This window comes from Lepidochelys kempii, chromosome 3, assembly GCF_965140265.1.
Source record: "Lepidochelys kempii isolate rLepKem1 chromosome 3, rLepKem1.hap2, whole genome shotgun sequence".
NCBI lineage: Eukaryota > Metazoa > Chordata > Testudines > Cheloniidae > Lepidochelys > Lepidochelys kempii.
In genome coordinates, this window is record NC_133258.1 from 56,175,043 (window position 1) to 56,193,358 (window position 18,316).

General features: G+C 42.0%; 2 protein-coding genes across 11 annotated transcripts in view; one reads left to right on the plus strand and one right to left on the minus strand.

The window, feature by feature from the left end:
- The window catches only part of SMAP1 (small ArfGAP 1), a 221,387-nt gene extending 213,794 nt beyond the window's left edge, over positions 1-7,593 (plus strand). The window contains exons 10-12 of one of the 3 annotated variants that reach the window (XM_073336382.1): positions 733-1,061; positions 5,845-5,951; positions 6,624-6,707. In XM_073336382.1, the coding sequence (XP_073192483.1) occupies positions 733-1,061; positions 5,845-5,937 (422 nt within the window). In that variant the 3' untranslated portion in view covers positions 5,938-5,951; positions 6,624-6,707. Of the gene's footprint in view, positions 1-732; positions 1,062-5,844; positions 5,952-6,623 lie in introns of all 3 variants that reach the window. The other 2 variants (XM_073336380.1, XM_073336383.1) reach the window with 2 other exon arrangements.
- Positions 1-18,316, minus strand: part of B3GAT2 (beta-1,3-glucuronyltransferase 2) — a 108,778-nt gene that overhangs the window by 40,270 nt on the left and 50,192 nt on the right. For 3 of the 8 annotated variants that reach the window (XR_012157959.1, XR_012157960.1, XM_073336385.1), the window contains exons 4-6: positions 8,305-8,453; positions 8,185-8,214; positions 5,403-5,484 (exon numbers count right to left, since the gene is read on the minus strand). Coding sequence is in view for 6 of the 8 variants with exons in the window: in XM_073336385.1 (XP_073192486.1) it covers positions 5,403-5,484; positions 8,185-8,214; positions 8,305-8,453 (261 nt within the window). In the remaining 2 variants the exon portion in view is untranslated. Of the gene's footprint in view, positions 1-163; positions 5,485-6,773; positions 8,215-8,304; positions 8,454-18,316 lie in introns of those variants that run through there. The other 5 variants (XM_073336384.1, XM_073336386.1, XM_073336387.1 and 2 more) reach the window with 4 other exon arrangements.

Below are 18,316 nucleotides of genomic sequence, written 5' to 3' on the forward strand. Positions count from 1 at the left end.
GATTCAGTTTTTAATCAGTGTTTAGAATATATAGTAGTTATAATCTCCTGTCAACATAAAATTAAGCACATTTGTCCTTACTTATGTATATTCAAGTGGATTTATTTGTTCTTACCATTTTCACAGCTGAAAAGTTAAAATGAATGAAGCATTAAGACTAGAAGAAAAAGTAGTACAGGATTCAGACTGATTTTATTTTATTAGATGTTACAGCTGTTCTCATATTATAAACTATCACATACAAAATCATCATCATCCTAATTTTTATGATTTGATACTACTTTTGTTGTACAATCATTCATTACTTGGGTATGCAATGAGATTCCTCAGTATGTGAACAGCAGACTGCCTAAATCATTACAAAGAGTCATGTTTTGATCTCATTAAACTGGTGGGAATCCACTAATTTTCAGTAGTGTGACTGAGATAAGAGGTGCTGGTGCAAATGAGAAAAAAATTTGGCTCTGAGGCTGCAGAACTCAGCTTTGGCAGTTAAACTGTTACTTATTGTGCCATTTTTTGTTGTTACACCACTCTTTCTTATCACTTTCTCAGTTTTGCCAGACACTGATTTTGTGTACAATAGTGTGGACAGAATCAACTCTACAAATTATCTTCTAAAACTGGCATTTAGTGGTTCAAACATTAGGGGGAAAAAATCAGTAAAAATTATTTTTCTTACTTTCTGTTCCTCCTTCTCTTCCCCCCCACCCCCCCGCTTCCAAAATGCAGGTATGTTCATGGGATCTTCTTCCATGCCATTTACCACACAACCATCAACTCATTTTCAAGGTTTTCCACCTATGGGAGTACCTGTGCCTGCAGCTGCTGGAATGATGGGAAATATGATGGGACAATCAGTGCCTGTCATAGGACAGAACACAGGTATGATGGTGGGCATGGGAATGCCCAATGGTTTCACTGGCACTACACAAACTGGTGTGATGGGACTTCCTCAAAATGTCGTTGGACCCCAAGGAGGAATGGTGGGACAAATGGTTACTGCACAAAATAAATATGGCATGCAACAAAATCAACAAGCTCAATGGAACATCTCTCAGGTGAGGATTTTTTTTCCCTTATATTGGATAAAAGTTACTGTTTTTTGAATAAAATCATTTGTTTTCCACATACTAGGAGTTCAGCTATACTGGGAAAGCTGTATGTAGCTCTGCTCTGCTGTTGACCCTCTGACTTGAAACTGTTTCTTCCATGTCTGAGACGGCAGCATAGTATTACAGATGTGATACATTTAAACTAAATGTATTCTATCACATACAAAATAATCATCATCATCATCAGGATAGAAAGCCAGCTAGATCATCGGGCTCAAGGGGTAGTGATCAATGGCTCCATGTCTAGTTGGCAGCCGGTATCAAGCGGAGTGCCCCAAAGGTCGGTCCTGGGGCTGGTTGTGTTCAATATCTTTATTAATGATCTGGAGGATGGCGTGGACTGCACCCTCAGCAAGTCTGCAGATGACACTAAACTGGGAGGAGTGGTAGATACGCTGGAGGATAGGGATAGGATACAGAGGACCTAGACAAATTAGAGGATTGGGCCTAAAGAAATCTGGTGAGGTTCAAGGACAAGTGCAGAGTCCTTCACTTAGGACGGAGGAATCCCATGCACTGCTATAGACTAGGGAACGAATGGCTAGGCAGCAGTTTTGCAGAAAAGGACCTAGGGGTTACAGTGGATGAGAAGCTGGATATGAGTCAACAGTGTGCCCTTGTTGTCAAGAAGGTTAACGGCATTTTGGGCTGTATAATTAGGGGCATTGCCAGCAGATCGAGGGACATGATCTTTCCCCTCTATTCAACATTGGTGAGGCCTCATCTGGAGTACTGTGTCCAGTTTTGGGCCCCACACTACAAGAAGGATGTGGAAAAATCGGAAAGAGTCCAGTGGAGGGCAACAAAAATGATTAGGGGACTGGAACATATGACTTATGAGGAGAGGCTGAGGGAACTGGGAATGTTTAGTCTGTGGAAGAGAAGAATGAGGGGGGATTTGATAGCTGCTTTCAACTACCTGAAGGGGGGTTCCAAAGAGGATGGATCTACACTGTTCTCAGTGATACCAGATGACAGAACAAGGAGTAATGGTCTCAAGTTGCAGTGGTGGAGGTTTAGGTTGGATGTTAGGAAAAACTATTTCACTAGGAGCGTGGTGAAGCACCGGAATGGGTTACCTAGGGAGGTGGTGGAAACTCCTTCCTTAGAGGTTTTCAAGGTCAGGCTTGACAAAGCCCTGGCTGGGATGATTTAGTTGGGGATTGGTCCTGCTTTGAGCAGGGAGTTGGACTAGATGACCTCCTGAGGTCCCTTCCAACCCTGATACTCTATGATTCTAAAGAGTAAAGAAACCAGCATTAATTTTGAGTGCAGTTTAACCAGCTCCTAGAACAAATTGAACAATGTACTTTAAAATGACCACAGATACCACAATTTCTGCGTTACTGTGTATTAACCTCTGTTGCCCAATTCATGGAGCCAGATTCTCCAATCAGTTGTATGTGTGCAACTCCATTCATTTTAATGGTATTGCACGGATGTAGGTGAGCACAGAACTTATACCCAATGAGAATGGCCATTTGCCATTCATCTGGACCTTCAAATGAGATACTTTAAAGTAGGCTTTAGTGGAGGATGCACATTACTGCTTGTGTTTGTGCCCTGACTCTGTACTGTAGTTGAATAATAGTTAGTCTAACCATATAATCTGAAGATACTTTACACTTTTTTTTATTTTGATTAAACACGTTTAAAGGTTCCACTGTAGTAACAATTATAAAGAGCATTGATGTGTGCGCTCACTACCGTTTTTGCCAGTGGTGCCAAACTTTTCCTGTCCCGCCGCCCCCTTATCAGTAAGGGAATCTGTCCCGTCCCCCCCCCCACACACACACCATTATCGCACAGCCAAAGCTTCCACAGCAGAGGAGCTTGGGCTGACAGCGAAGCTGGGGGCAGAACAGGATGGGGGTAGAGAGGGAATGAGGGTAGGGCTGGGCTGGGAGTAGAGTAGGGCTTGGTGGTACTCCCTCACTAAGCCCCATGAGGGCTGGCCCAGGCCCTGCCACGTGCCCCCCCAATGTACTTCTATCCCCCCAAGAAGGGTGTACCCCACAGTTTGGGGACTACTGATTAAAGCAATTCAGTGTAACATTCTAAAAGCAAATATTTCAAGAGAAATGTTAATTTTTATATCTAAATTAATTTTTGTTTTTGTTGGAAGTTTAAGGGGCTAAACATGTACAGCATGATCATTCATTGATCATTCATTTTGTATTTAATGTAAATGATTTTAATCTATCATGTTAATTGTAGGCGTCAACATACATTAAAATTAAATTTGAAATTCTGATTTTTTACTAAAAAACCTTGTATTTAATTTATATTTTTTAAAAATCATATTTTTAAAATAATTTATTTTTATCCATCCTGTTAGGGTATAAAATATTTTTTGCTTATAAGTCAAATCTTACAATTGTATCATTTTCTAAAAAATAAGTTCAGAATACTTGTCTCAAAAAAAGTTCCAAACCAGCTTGCATTTTTCCAAGTAGGGGTTTTCTGGGAACAGGACATTTTTAAAAAACGAAAAGATTTGTACATAATTGTATATAATCTACCAATAATTATAGCTAAATATTTGTTTCTCAAGTAATTTTTGTGGCATGTGCAAATTCTGCACAAACATTTTGCTAATAAATTTATATAAAATATGGTTGAAAAATCACAGGCTTTTGTATGTAAATAAAATAACGCCTTCCTTTCTGGTTTAAAAACAGTCTGTTGGATAGGTTCGTTTTCTAATAGTTCATGAAAAGGAGAAAGTCAGCGTTCTGTATCTCTAGATCATAAAGCACATTCAAGAATATGAGATAAGGAACTCCTTACTTAAGGATGTAGTTACGTTCCTGAAAAATGCAACTTTAAGTGAAACGATGTTAAGCGAATCCAATTTCCCCACACAGTATAAGTTTAACAATTTAATACTGTACACAGCAATGATGATTGTGAAGCTTGGTTGAGGTGGTGAAGTGAGAGGGTGTAAGAGGGTGGGATATTTCCCAGGAAATGCCTTACTGATAAATGATGAACTAGCTTTTGGCTGAGCCCTCAAGGGTTAACACGTTGTTGATGTAGCCTCACACTACAAGGCAGCAGGAATGGAGGGAAGTGACACAGCAAGCATGGCAAACAAGAGACAGATACACACCCTGTGTGTGAAGGAGAGAGAGAGATGCGCACTGCCCCTTTAAGTAAGCTGATGTCATTTTTAAGTGGATCAGGAAGTTGACAGCAGCTGCTGCCCCAAGCTCTCTGTCTCTTTGTCCATGTCCCCAGCCTGCTCTATATGGAGAAGGGGTAAGCAGAGTGCAAGGGGGAGGGGGACACTGACATTAGCCCCCCTGCCCTTCCCCTTCCTCCACCCCCCACCCCCAAACAGCAAGCAGGAGGCTCCCAGGAGCAGCACACAGCAGTGAGGGGAGGAACAGCTGAACTGTTGGCAATTGATAGCCTGCTGGCAGCTGCTGCATAGGGAACTTAGGGGAGCAGGGAGCTGATGGGGGGCTGTCGGTCCACCCTGGTTCTAAGCCCCCACCAGCTAGCTGCAATGGGCTGCTCTTCCTGCAAGCAGTGGACAAAGCAGGTGGCTGCCAGATGACATTAGAAGGGAGCATTGCACAACTTTAAACAAGCATGTTCCCTAAATGATCAGCAACGTAAGAACGAAACAACGTTAACTGGGACGACGTTAAGCGAGGAGTTCCTGTACTGCACTTTCCTTGATCAGCAAATGAGAGAGAGACAACTCGATTCATAAAAGATCTGAAATACTCAAGAGCCTTCACTCCCCACAAACAGATACAATTAGAAATTCAGTACCACATTGCAAACATGATTTTAAAATTTGGATGGAGAATACTTTTTTAAAAATCTTTAGCCTCTGTCTGCAGAAAACTCTCTGTAAAGCCTGATCATTCATAGTTCATTTCTTTAAAATTTGGACAGACTAATTCACAAAAAAGGTTTAACTAATTAAAAAGGACATCCAGTTACCACCTTTCATTTAATTTTAGGATAATGATCCAAAAAATTAGTCATTTTAGGCAGATGGTAAGAATACTGCTTACCTTCTACCAAGGTAATTAATTCGCAGTAATTTTCAAGAATCAATATAAAAATAGCTGTTTACCTTAATATTTTCAGATTGCAAAACTGACCAGAACATTACAAATTAACGTAATTAAATAAATCTATATAACCCATTAAAGTACACTTCATGTTTTCGTTATAGATGTAAGGAGCAAGGTAGTTATTTTATCATTCCTCTCCAGTTACAAATGTTTTAGTGATAAAAGACAGTATTAAGCAATACACGATTCTTGCCTTGCTTTCTCCTGACTGGCCAAACACCTGGAAGCAGACTTTGTAGATGTGCAAAACCAGCTTTTGACAGCAGTGGCCTCTTCTGCAATGAGAATGTTTTTCAGTTTATTCAACTAGTTCATTTTAATGATTAGTTTATTCAAAGTTAAGAAACCAGTTGGGAGTTGAAAAAGCAGGAAAGCTTGTTTTCCTTTTCCAATCTATGAATAAAAATTAGGTGTGTGAGGACAAGATCTACTAGTTATAAAATCTTAAAGGACATGGTGACCAAAATCAGTTCAATTTAGTAATTGCAGATAGTTCTTCCTGTGTTTCATAAATTGTAGTCAGAAATGTAGGGCTAGAAGGAACGATGTAGCCCAGCCCCCGGTGCTCAAGCAGGACAGTAGGTACACCTCAGTTATTTTTAAATGCAAAATAAACTTGTTTTTTTCTTATATAGCCAGCCATAGGTGCTGACTCCGAGGGTGACCCATGGCTGGAGCACCCATCGGCAGCCAGCTCCCCCTCTCCCAACACCTCCTGCCCACCATGATCAGCTGTTCCAAGGTGTGCAGGAGGAGCGGGGTTGGGATGTGCTCGGGGGAGGGGGCGGAACTGGGCAGGAAGAGGTGGGATGGGGGTGGGAAGAGGCAGCGGCATTGGGGGGGGTTGAGCACCCCTGGGGCCCGGAGGAAGCCGGTGCCTGTGTAGCCAGTACTTTTTAAGGTCGTTCGATTTAATAAAAAAATTAAAATGCTGTTTTTGTATATTTGAATTTCCATCCAAATATAGCTTGACATAATCACAAATAAAATATTATTCATCATCTAATTAATAAATCATTCACCATTTTCTAACATAAAATGTAAAAATTAAGACTCTAAAGGTGAGTTAATCTATATAATTGTTTAAATATGTATAGATACACTATATCTTGCTGCTTAGCCAAAAAAAGTACCATATTTAGCACAACGCTATATTTAGCTGCAAATAACATGTTGTAATAGTTATCAACTAATAAGAATCAGCCTTTCTTTAGGAAAATAAAGTACAAATGCAAAATACGATTGATTTAAATCACTAAAATCAAGTAGCTAAATCAAGGTTTAAATTAATCGACCATTTTGTTCCCTAACATTATATTTACCTAGTTTAGGAACCCTTTTACTGTTTCAAGCTGATAAAAAGTGTGTGTGCTTTAACACCAGTACTAACTAGAATTGTGTGTGCATTTCACAGATGAATCAGCAAATGGCTGGCATGAATCTCAATAGTTCCAGCAATGTGATGGGCTTTGGCCAGCCCCCCAATACAGTGGCAGGATGGACAGGAAGCTCTTCGGGTCAGACTCTCAGCACACAACTGTGGAAATGAAAATTGCAACAGAAGTTTCATGCAGAACAGTCACTTGACATTCCTTGCTCAAATGCATTTATTCTTTTTCTTTTCTCCCAGTTGTTCACATTAAGAAGTTATCTAACTGACCATGTTGTGGTCTGTATTGATTTAAATTTGATGTGGTGAAAAGCAGATTGAAAATACATTTATATATCATTGGCAGCTCTTTCATATTCCAGTACATTTGATTTCATAAACCATATCAAGAAGCTGCTTTACCAATTGCATACTCAATTTTTTTCTCAAAATTATAGATCAAACGTTTGCCTATAAGGGACATAGCTATCATGTTAGTAATATCTCTAAATATATAAACCTTGCCCCCCAAATTACCCAGTAATCCTTGTAGAAGGTACTGTATGAACCAAATGTTTAATCATATAAATAGAATGTAAATGTATCACTGAATAATGTTTTTAATGTATCAAACATACTGTGTTTTATCATTCATTTCACTGTGATGTTACTATGGTGTGCTTAACAGGGAACATGGTTAGTGAAAGCAAGATAAACCTGGATATTACTGTAGTTCCACACATTTTTAGTTTATTCTTTTAAAACATGAATATTTGATCCATTTGAGTTTCCTGTGACAAAACATGCAATTTGGCTCCATAGGTGTATACATAGTGCTAATATAAAGAACTTATTGCACAATATGCATACAGGGTAACTCATCACATACGGATACTTTTTGTCCTTGCAGATATATCCAGGTTTGACAGTAATTGTGTTTACATTTTATGGTGCCTCGTATTGATAAAATGTTATTTCCCTATATTAAAAAGATAAAGCCATAAACCATTGTGTGGTTTTTATTTCATACTGTATGATTTACCTTGTCACAGTGACTTCAAGAAAGTTGTTTAATACAAGAAAAACGCTTTTAACAAATATTTCTGGTGACTAGTATTTTGCGATCTAAAACCAGTTTATAATAATTCCATCAATTAAGTTGGATAAATGTTTTTGAAAATGTTTCAGTGTGGTAGCCGTGTAAGGTGCCACAAGGACTCCTCGTTTTTCAAAATGTTGCACTTCAGTTGTTTCAGTCTTGATTGGTATTACTATGTGGAAACTCTTAAAACAAATGCTTATATTTCAGTTCAGTGATACCAAGCTGAGAAATGCATGCAAAACAAGACAAAAGATGTTATGTCTCTTAAGATATCAGATTTGCTTATCTGACAAATTTTTGTTTGCACAGAAGTCCATCAGATGACTAGTGCAGGATGTTGCAGAGTGGTAGATTGTACGCTGCTTGAATTCTTAATTGACTGAAGTCAGGCATCTTCAGCCACATCCATTTCCTATACAGTATGTCCCACACAGTTATATCTCCAGATCATACCTCAATTTTAACTGTGTCTAGGTGGTATTTTGGCTCATTACCTAGATTTACCTTTTCTGTTCGAGTGTGCCATACAAGAACCTAAAAAACAGAAGGTTAATTAGTGCAGTATTGGGTAATCTACACAGATAGCTGTAAGTACTCTGCAATGGTAGTGGAATTAGTTAGTACCTTTGTGCAATTGTTTGCTTTTGGTTCCAGCTCCTCCACAGTCGTTATCTGGTTCAGAAAATCAGATTCTTGCATTCCTGGTTGAGACCCACGGCGTTTGAATACAGCTTTAGGGTTTGACAGAATCACTTGAAGGCTCACAGCAAATCCTTTAAGACAATTTTTAAAATAAAAAATTAAACTTTTAACTGTTTACGTGGCTGTCATTTAAATCTGAAAATCTTCCAATCCCTTAGTTAAGAACTTGCATATTTGTTGTTTTATATTCCTATGTATCATTTGGGTAGACTTTTACATACCTTACAATTGTTGACTAAAACCTACTGATGAAATTGATTGCTTTTTGCTGTGAAATTGTCTGTATCGCTTAATTTCTGCATGTTTATACCAACTGCCTATGGTGCAACAAAATCAGTTTTGTTTTTATATTTTCTTTTAGCTGATTAACTGTGCTCTCTCAAAAATCAATACTTTCTCTTATTTTTCATTGTCTTGGCAAATATAAACCAATAGCTAATACAAATGTTAGGAATTCACACGTGCTATAAACGCTTCCACCTCAAACATAAAGGTGAGTTAAAACAGGAAGACTAAGCCACAGCAGCTCGGTGTCTTCTCTGACCTGACAGCTTTTTTAGTTACTGAAGATTAGGATCTCCAATTGAACTCTGTTGTTGGAAGGCAAGTAAATTTAGATTGATTTTGGCATTATAATTTATATCATTTGTGTTAAGTTTCTTTTTTATTAAAGAAATATCCACAGATCTCCAGTTTGTAGTCACCTAACCTAACACAAGCCAACTGACAAGTTTTAGGACTAAGGAGTCTGACGTGTGTTTATAATATGAGCTGGCCAGTTTTTGAAAAACATTATTCAACACAAGGGCAACACACCTACAGGAAAAAGAAATTACAGATGCTCAGTCTAAGGCATCCATTAACAGACCTGTTACATTTACCAATACGATGCTCCTCAAGGGCAGTTTGGAATGGTGGCCATTGTATTTTTCTCAAAGGAGTCACAACATAATTTTGAAATCTGTTCTGGAATACTGGCAAGAACTGTTTAATGCTGCAAAGAGTCTGAAATGTAAACTTTACTCCCATTTTCTACTACAATAATCCTGCAGGGATAGTCTTTGAAATTATTGTATCTGAGGGAACTCTAGTATCTTATCAGGTCCCTTTAGTGCAGCATCATTTTTAGACATGAAACTGCAACTGAATAAAAAGGAAATATTTTCATGCATCACATGCAAAACAGCTTCTAAGTGCTGTTGTTGCCATCTTGCAAGTACTTGAGTTAGACCTGAAAATAGATGGTCTCCACTTTAGCAAGTCAAGTCAAGTACCAACACGGGAGAGCTAAAAATAGTACAGCTTGTAAAGCCATTCTGAAACTGATTCAGGTAAAACAGTTTGTTTTCTGAACACCTTGAATAGTTCTGGGCACAAAGTTTTAGGCAGTTTATCATTTCAATCCTTTCCATATACATCTGTCCTTCCCCCACCTTCTTACCTAGGTTACAGAGGTGCAAAAATAAAGGATCCCCTATCTCTCTCAATAGGCAAAACCTTAATTTCCTCACTGCCTGAAGTGTTAAACTTCAGAATCATTTCTGATCGTTTGAGTCATTAGTCATAGGTAATGGCTGTTTGCTGTATGTCAAAGCAGTCATCATGGACACCTTAAATATCTCACTAGAAACCTACCATCAACAGTTCTGCTTTGAGAAGTCTCTTCCCCCCCGGCCACGGGTAGTCACTCAGAGCCTGACGGAACACTGCTAGCAATGGCTCCAGCCAGAGGGATGTACTAGGGTTCAGGTGACAGAAAAGGTGGTCATAGAACAGTTTGCCTGAATCCTTCCAGTGGGGGGATGCAAATGGGTTGTGAGATATCGCCCAGAAACATTGGCAGATGCAGTATTGTCAGAGAATTACCTGATGTTTCTTGGGCCAGAGGCTGAAACACCGAAAGTCAGTCCTATGTGCCCTGAGTCCTCCAGAAGCACTGATAAGCGAACACCAACGGGTAACTGGGAGAACTTGGATGTACAACCTTAGTGGGGGCGGGGGACATGCATGCGCACAAAAGCTAAGAGAAAAACATGCAAATCCACCCCTAATAACCAGGAGAGCCCTGCCTGGCTGGGCCAAGTAATCTTATCCAAGGGGATTTCCCTCCCTTGGGAGAACCTAATAAAAAACCAATTCCTCCTTTTCTGAGCTGTTTTGCATGTGGTCAGCAAGAATATTTCAGAAAGGACTGCTTGTTGGTGGATTGTAATTATGGGCAGGCCTGGACAGCCAATAATAGAGCTTGAAATAGGGGCCCTGGGAAGATGTTGGTCCCTATACAAGCAAATGGAGTGTCTGTACAGGGGCTGATAGACTCAGGCTGTAGCCAGATCTTAGTCTGGGAGAGGCTAGGGGGACAGGAAGTAAAGCTGAAGATGTAAATTGACCTCCAGGGTATCTATGGGGACATCTGACCCTACCCAATGAGAGACGTACGGCTGACCATGCAAGAACACATGGAAACATTACAGGCTGCAGTGGCAAAAGACCTGCCCTGTTGGGTCATACTTGGGCATGAATGGAAGTTCTTCAAAGAAGTGGTCAAAGAGTGGCAGGCACTTCATTGGAGAAAGTGGAGCTGGAAGACCCAAGAAGGCAGGAAACAGCTGCAGTGGCCAAGAGGGAGCCTTGGAAAGAAGGGGGATCAAAGGAAGATGAAGAAAGACCCTCCCCATGGGTGCAGGATATGTCCCCTGATCCAACTGGGGCCATAGGGGCTTGCCGCTGCCATAGTTTGCTGAAGACCTACTTTTTAATGAGGGGGACTTTGTGGACTAACAAAGAACAACCCCACACTGAAAGAGGTTTATGAGCAGCTTGCCTGTGCAGACAGCAAACTACTGGACCCCCAGCTGTGGAAACAGTGGCCCCATTTTGAATAGGTGAGAGGGCATACCGGGCGATGAAGGATCCTAGAATGGGAAAGGTCAGAATGCAACTCCTAGTACTGAGGAAGCTTCAAAGGAGGGTACTACAGTTGTCCAATACAGTCAATACAATGGGGGTCACTTGTGAAGAGAGAAGATGCTTGATGGGTGACCCTGAGATTCTACTGGCCAGGCATCCACCTGGAGATGGGAGACTATTGTGCCTTATGCCCAGAATGCCAGTGGAAGGGCCAAAAGACGGTCCCCCAGCTAACACTACCCATTGTGAGAGTGCCCTTCAAGCGAATAGGTATAAACATGATGAGCCTGTTAGAGAAGTCCGCAGCAGGGCACATATGCATACTTGTAGTCTTGGACTATGCCGCCAGATCCCCCCAGGCCATTCCCATCCAGTCAGCAACAATGGCTCTCATTGCTACTGAACTCCAAAAGTATTTGCCGGGATGGGGAACCTGAAAGAAATATTGACAGACCAAGGACAAATTTCACCTCACAACTGATGGAGCTGTGTGACCTAATGAAGGTCAAGTCCTTAAAGATGTCAGTGTGCCTTCCACAATCTGATGGGCTGGTCAAGTAGTTTAACAAAACATTGAAGAACATGCTGAAAAAGTTTGTGACCACCAAACCCTGACACGGGGACCGCCTGATCCCCACTCTCCTGTTCACCATCCACAAGGTTCTTCCCGTTTCAATTACTATATGGGAGGCAGACAAGGGGAATTATGGACTTCCTCCAGGAAACGGGAAGAGCAACGCACCAGGGCGAACAACACCGTGATGTGTTATACAGCTGTAGGACAAGTTGAAGACCCTGGGGGAGTTCACAAGAGAAAACATACAGAAGGCACAATACACACAGCAAGAAGCCTATAACAAAACGGCCCAACTACACAAGTTCCAGCCCGGAGACCGAATGTTACTCCAGCTGCCAACCTCAGAATCCAAATTCTTGGCTTGATGCCAAGGCCAATTCAGAGTGGTGAAATGGGTTGGTGAGGTTGATTATGAGATCCAGCAACCTGGGTAAAGGCAGTCTACCCAGGTGTATCACATCAACTTGTTGAAGGTCTGCAAAGGATAAGAGGGCCTCCTTGTCACCCAGTTTCTTCCCCAGGCCAGAGCTTGGAATCTCAGGCCACAGCACCATAAGGCTGTCTCAGTACCTGTAGGAAAGGGTCTGCAGCCTGAATCAGAGTAACAAATTTGCCAGTTGGTGATTCGCCAAGGTGTTTTCAGTGGTACCCGGGTGAACCCACCTGACATTCCACCACATAGATGCCAAACAAGGGAGGAAGACACATGAGAGCCCATGGCCATTCCCAAGGAATATGTGGGAGACCATTCACCAGGAACTCCAGGCCATGATAGAACTAGGGAGTTATCAAAGAGTCACATAGAGTGGAGGAATCCCAGCTGGATGGGGTGACAGTTCTGTATCAACTTCTGAAAGATAAACACCATTTCAAAATTCAGTGCATACCCCATGTTTAGGGTTGACCCACTAAGTAAATATTGAACCTTGACCAAGGGAAACTGGCAAATCCCCTGGACACCTGAATCTAAAGGGGAAAAAAAAGCACGTTCTCCACACTATGAAGGCTGTACCAGTTTAAATGTTATGGGGCCACTGCCACTTTCCAGCAACTGATGGATAGAATGTTACGACCACACGGGGCATACTACATTGACATAATCTACAGCGAAAGCTGAGCTGAACACATGAAGCACATGATGGCAGTATTACAGGCTCTCAGAGAGGTGCAAAAAAAGGTGCCACCTGCTTTTACTCACCGGATGGCGCTCCGGATCCTCAGGGGCACTGAAGGCTCCTGCTGCCGAAATGCTGCCGAGGACTGGGAGCGAGTGAAGGTCCCCGCCGAGCCGGAGCGCTGCTACTGTTGACAACTACCCCAACCAAGTGTTAACTCGCCACCCCAGAAGTCACCTACCCTGGGGTATGCTGTGGCGGGGAGAAAGAGGTGGCTATGACTTTTGGTGGACCAAGTTCAGGCCTTAGCAGGTTGCCCATCCCTTCCACCAAGAGACAAGTACAGCAGTTTCGGAGAACAGCAGCGTGCTATCAACGGTTCATACCAAACCGCCATTGTCGTTGCCTCTTTGATAGACATGGTAAAAGACACTGCATGCAAAAGGGTCCAGTAGCCCAAAAGCTGTGACAAGGTGATCAGGACACTACAAGACCGGTTGACCTGGGAACCAGTACTATTCCACCCAGACTTCTCAAAGCTCTTTAATCTCCAAACAGACTGTTTGATGTCAGACACAGAGCAGTGTTATCTCAGGAACCTTTAGGAGGAGAACACCCAGTTCTCTCTCTTAGCAGGAAGTTGTTTCCATCGGAGGTAGTCTACTTAGTTATCAAGAAGGAAGCCCTAGCAACTCTTGACCCCACTAGAGCCCTGGGTCAGAGCCCAGGCTCCCCTACCACTGCCCCTGCAAGTGGGTGGGCATTAACTAGTGGGCAATCCAGCCCACTAATGACCCTATTACAGTTTTCCTTACTCCCCTCCCAATCCAGTTCTTACCCCTACTGCTAAGATTACTCCCTATTTCTAAATCCCAGAGGAGAAACTTTTGGGCTGCCAACAGGTTACATCCCCACAACTGGCTTAACTGAGTTCCCCGAATCTAGCTTGGCCTATTCCCCCTCACTTAGACAGATCCCATGGGTGGGCAGGGAGCCAAGGCTGACACAGCCATCGCACCTGTCACTGGCCACTGTTGGAAGACAGGATTCTGGACTTCGGTCTGTCCCAGTAACCATGTGAATGCAGCCTCCTGCCACCTCAGTCTGGAAGGGGAAGAAGGAGGCAAGATAGCGCAGTGTCCTGCAGCATAAGGTAGCAGCCTCAAAACTGGACTCTATTCCCCCATCCATACACTTCCTCTATCACTGAAAGTGCTATTCTGAAAAACACTAGAATTTTTCTTCAAGGTTACCTTTGCTGTCAACTGTTAACTTGGTTCCCCTTTCTGCTAAACATATTTTTGGCCTCTCCACTCAATCTTAATTGTATAGACAATCTGAGAGCTTCTCTACATGATGCAGGTTAACATAGTGCTGTTTCAAACAGAGCTACATCACACACACTAAGGAACTTTTAGTGAGCACCATCAGAGTCCACACTGGCTAGTTAGCACACAACATGCTCATGTGCACTGAAATTTACAGCCCTCTCGTGTGGACTAAAGCGCCAGGGCAGATTGGCAGAGGCCATGGGGTTTCTTTGCCTTCCTCTGCAGTGTGGGGCATGGGTCACTTACTGGAGGATTCCCTGTACCTTAAGGTCTTTAAACCACGACCTGAGGACTTCAGCAGCTCAGACATACGTTCGGGGTTTGTTACAGGGGTTGGTGGGTGAGATTCTGTGCCTGCATTGTGCAGGTCAGACTAGACTATCATAATGGTCCCTTCTGACCTTAAAATCTATGATTCTATGTAGACAAGGCCTGAGTAGGCAAATTCATTTTTTCCCTTCATTTGTCTTTAGTTCTGTAAGGGCAGAAAGTAAATGGCTCTATAGCTGAGAAAAAGACTGAAGTCCTTCTCACCAGTAAGACCTAACCAAGGAAGCAGGCCTATTGTCATAAATGAAGACATTCACTTTTCCTGAATATTGAAAGAAAAAAATTATATAAATGTGTATACACCCTAGTGGATTCAAGAACATGTTATGTTTATTATTGTCTAGTTAAAGAATACATTTCTAACAATTTGCCCAGCCAGTGCTGCTTTTCTGTGGGAAGTTATAAAGAAAATTGTTATTCTGCACAGCATTTGCTGCTTAGATTAATCTGTGGATACACACAAATCCCTTTGTTTAAAGCAAGCAGTTGTGAATGTTAGCTCCTTAGTGGCAGTGGTTACACTGCTAGCCGTTATCACAGATGAGAAAATTAACTCCTGACTGACAACATTCTTTCTGAGTAGCTTTCAAGGAACAAGCACCACAAAAAGCTTATCAGCTCTAAAGTAACTTGCATGTACTCTCTTTAAGAGCAGTATCCCAACCTCAGAGATTCTCTGGCTTCCAAAACCAGACTTACCCAAGCCTAGGAAATAAGGCAACATACGCTCATAGATTTGAAAGTTGGTTAGAAGTAAAAACCTTAATGTTGGTTATGGGCTTCAGCCTAGCCCTTATCTCCCTGCAAAAAAACCCATCTCATTCCACAGCAGGACAGCTTCTTTTAAAGAGCAGATTAGGGTTTTAAAAATAAATAAATCTGGCACTGAAAACATTCATCCCTGGCTTAGCCTCTAAGCAAAATACATGAAAATAGCATCTTTGAGAAATGGCCCAGGGCTTTCCATGGTGGGAATGCCCATCAGTAGAACATCACACTACAGCTCATTCCACCCACGTTTGGATACAACAGCAGCCTCAGGTCCATCCAGCTTTGGAGATTCACAAGCTAAGCGCTTAAATTCACTGCAGACTGCAGCGAGTACTGTCATGGCAGCACTACTAAAGCAGATATGTTGGTAACAGGGTTTTGTAATGCTGCTTCAATTAGAAGCATTCTCCTCTTTTTTTTAATCCAAGGATGTACATTTTCTTTGTGTTACAGATGGACATCATGAGTTTTGTAAAGCAGACATCTAAAGCTTCCCTAAAATTACTCCAGGTGTTACTTTGATGATGTTCTTCCATTTTACTCTATCGCCCTCTAAGTGGATTTACTTGTTTGCTGGAAACTGAAGTAGTTCTTCGGGTGGTTCCAGCCAGGAATTCCAGGCTTGTGTGTGTGCACCAAAGCAGGAGAACATTGCTTAGCAGTACCTGTCAGGGCAGTGCTTGCTCTTGGACAGTTCCATTCTTTCCTTATTGAGTAATTCCACAGGGTTGTGTTAGGCAATTTCTTTTCATTCCTAGGACTGCTGCTGTGTGGAGTTTCACAGGATTTCATATTGCCTCCCTCCTGCTCAGTGTTGACATCCAGCTCTCTCCACATCAGCCCAGCCAGTACAGTTGAACACCTGGGCCATGCATGATAGCTAGCTGTCTGAAGGCCTATTGGGATAAGACTGAAGTTATGTGGGAAAGCAATTAGATACACCAAGGAATTATACCTGCCCTTCTTGCTGAGGTGCTGTTTCTACTACTTGTTCACATTCTAGGAGTTGTGTTAGATCCCCAGCAGCTCTTAAAATGATCACATAGCAGCAGCCTCCATGAACATTTTTCCCATCCTTGTCTAGCCAAGAGACTGTGACTGATTTTCTTGGATGAAGACGTTGCTACTGGGATCCATGCCTTTGTCACCTCAACATTAGATTATTCTATAAACTCCTGATGGGGCTGCACCTAAGTCAGCCTGGAAACCGAAAGTCATACAGAAAGCAGTAGCCTGTTTATTATACCTTAAGTATCTAACACCAGAGTTTTGTGACCTGCACTTGCTACCACTTGGTTTCCAGTCGGTATTGATTTTTACCTGTAAAAAGCATTCAGTGGCTTGGAACCTGCCTACTTCAGAGACTACCCTTTTCCTCGTGCCAAAGTGCTTCAAGTGGAGGGGCTTGAGCTGGAATGCTAACCATTCAAAAGGGAGAGACCCCTGCTGACAGGATGCTTACCATGAGGAAGGCCTTCAGCTGCGGGACCTACTAATTCCTTAAACTGTTGGCCTTTAGAGATTAAAACCAAAACAAACAAAAAAACCCAGGCTTTTGGGAGGGGAGAGTCACAATTAATGCTGTTTGTGAGAAAAGGTGTTTTTGTTTAGGTTTGGTATCCACTATGGTAGGTTACTTTGGGGGTGGGCTTTTACTTTCATTCTGATTGTCTTAACTTTGGCAAGGGCTCTTTCAGACTCTGACCAAGGATACCATAGATTGCAGGGCCCCCACTCCAAACCAATGGTCACTAAAACAAAAGTCTGTTCTCCTCTGCCTCAGTAGAACCATCATAACCAAGGCCTTCGTACATCACAGATCTCACAATAAAGCAAAGCCTGAGAAATGCCAGCTCTTCAAGCCTCAGGAGACTCCAGCAAAATTCAACGTCTGTCGCACAATGGACAGAGAGCTCAAATTCATTTCCCCATGTTTATTCCCCCCACCCCCTGCTGTTCCTCAGACGTTCTTGTCAACTACTGGAAATGGTCCACCTTGATTATCACTGCAAAATGTTCCTCTCCCCCCCCCGCTCTCCTGCTGGTAATAGCTCACCTTAAGTAATGACTCTCGTTACAGTGTGTATGGTAACACCCATTGTTTCGTGTTCTCTGTATATAAATCTCCCCACTGTATTTTCCACTGAATGCATCCGATGAAGTGAGCTGTAGCTCATGAAAGCTTATACTCAAATAAATTTGTTAGTCTCTAAGGTGCCACAAGTCCTCCTTTTTATAGTCTATCCAGTGACTCTTGTGGTCTACAGACAGGTGAGTGGATTCATCTTAATGCAACTACTACATCAATGCTAATGTCCCCCTGAGAATTCATCTGCTTTCCTTGAGCTAGCCTGGCATTAGAAGACTCATCCAACTTCCTCCCGAAGAAGATCAAAAACTCTTGAGCTAGAAATAAGCTAAAACAAATCACTAGCTACATTGTATATCCTGGATGCTTTATATTCCTCAGCTAGGTCTATTGACAGTAATATAAACCTATGTGGTTTTGTTCCTGGAACACACATCCAACCAGCTCCTGGCAGGAGCACAATATGCTTCAAACTTTTTGAAGAAGCTTATAGACAAAAGTAGTGACTGAGTCTTTGGGTAAATTGCCTAATAAAAGGGAATATAAACCATAACAAACAAGTATTTTAGTGCATAGGCAGAAAGGGATTCATATCTGCCCCTATAGAGGACCTCCTAGTCCAGGACCCATCCACATAAATGGTTCAAGTAGATACCCTACAGACAGGATAAGTACTAGAGGAATCTGGCTTCATGATAAACCGACCCAGTTCATTGTTTAAAAGGAAACAATTATTCATCTGGGATGCAGAGAAATACACAATGTAAGTCACAATGTAACTCATCTCAAAGCAGTGAAAACAGCAGTTACC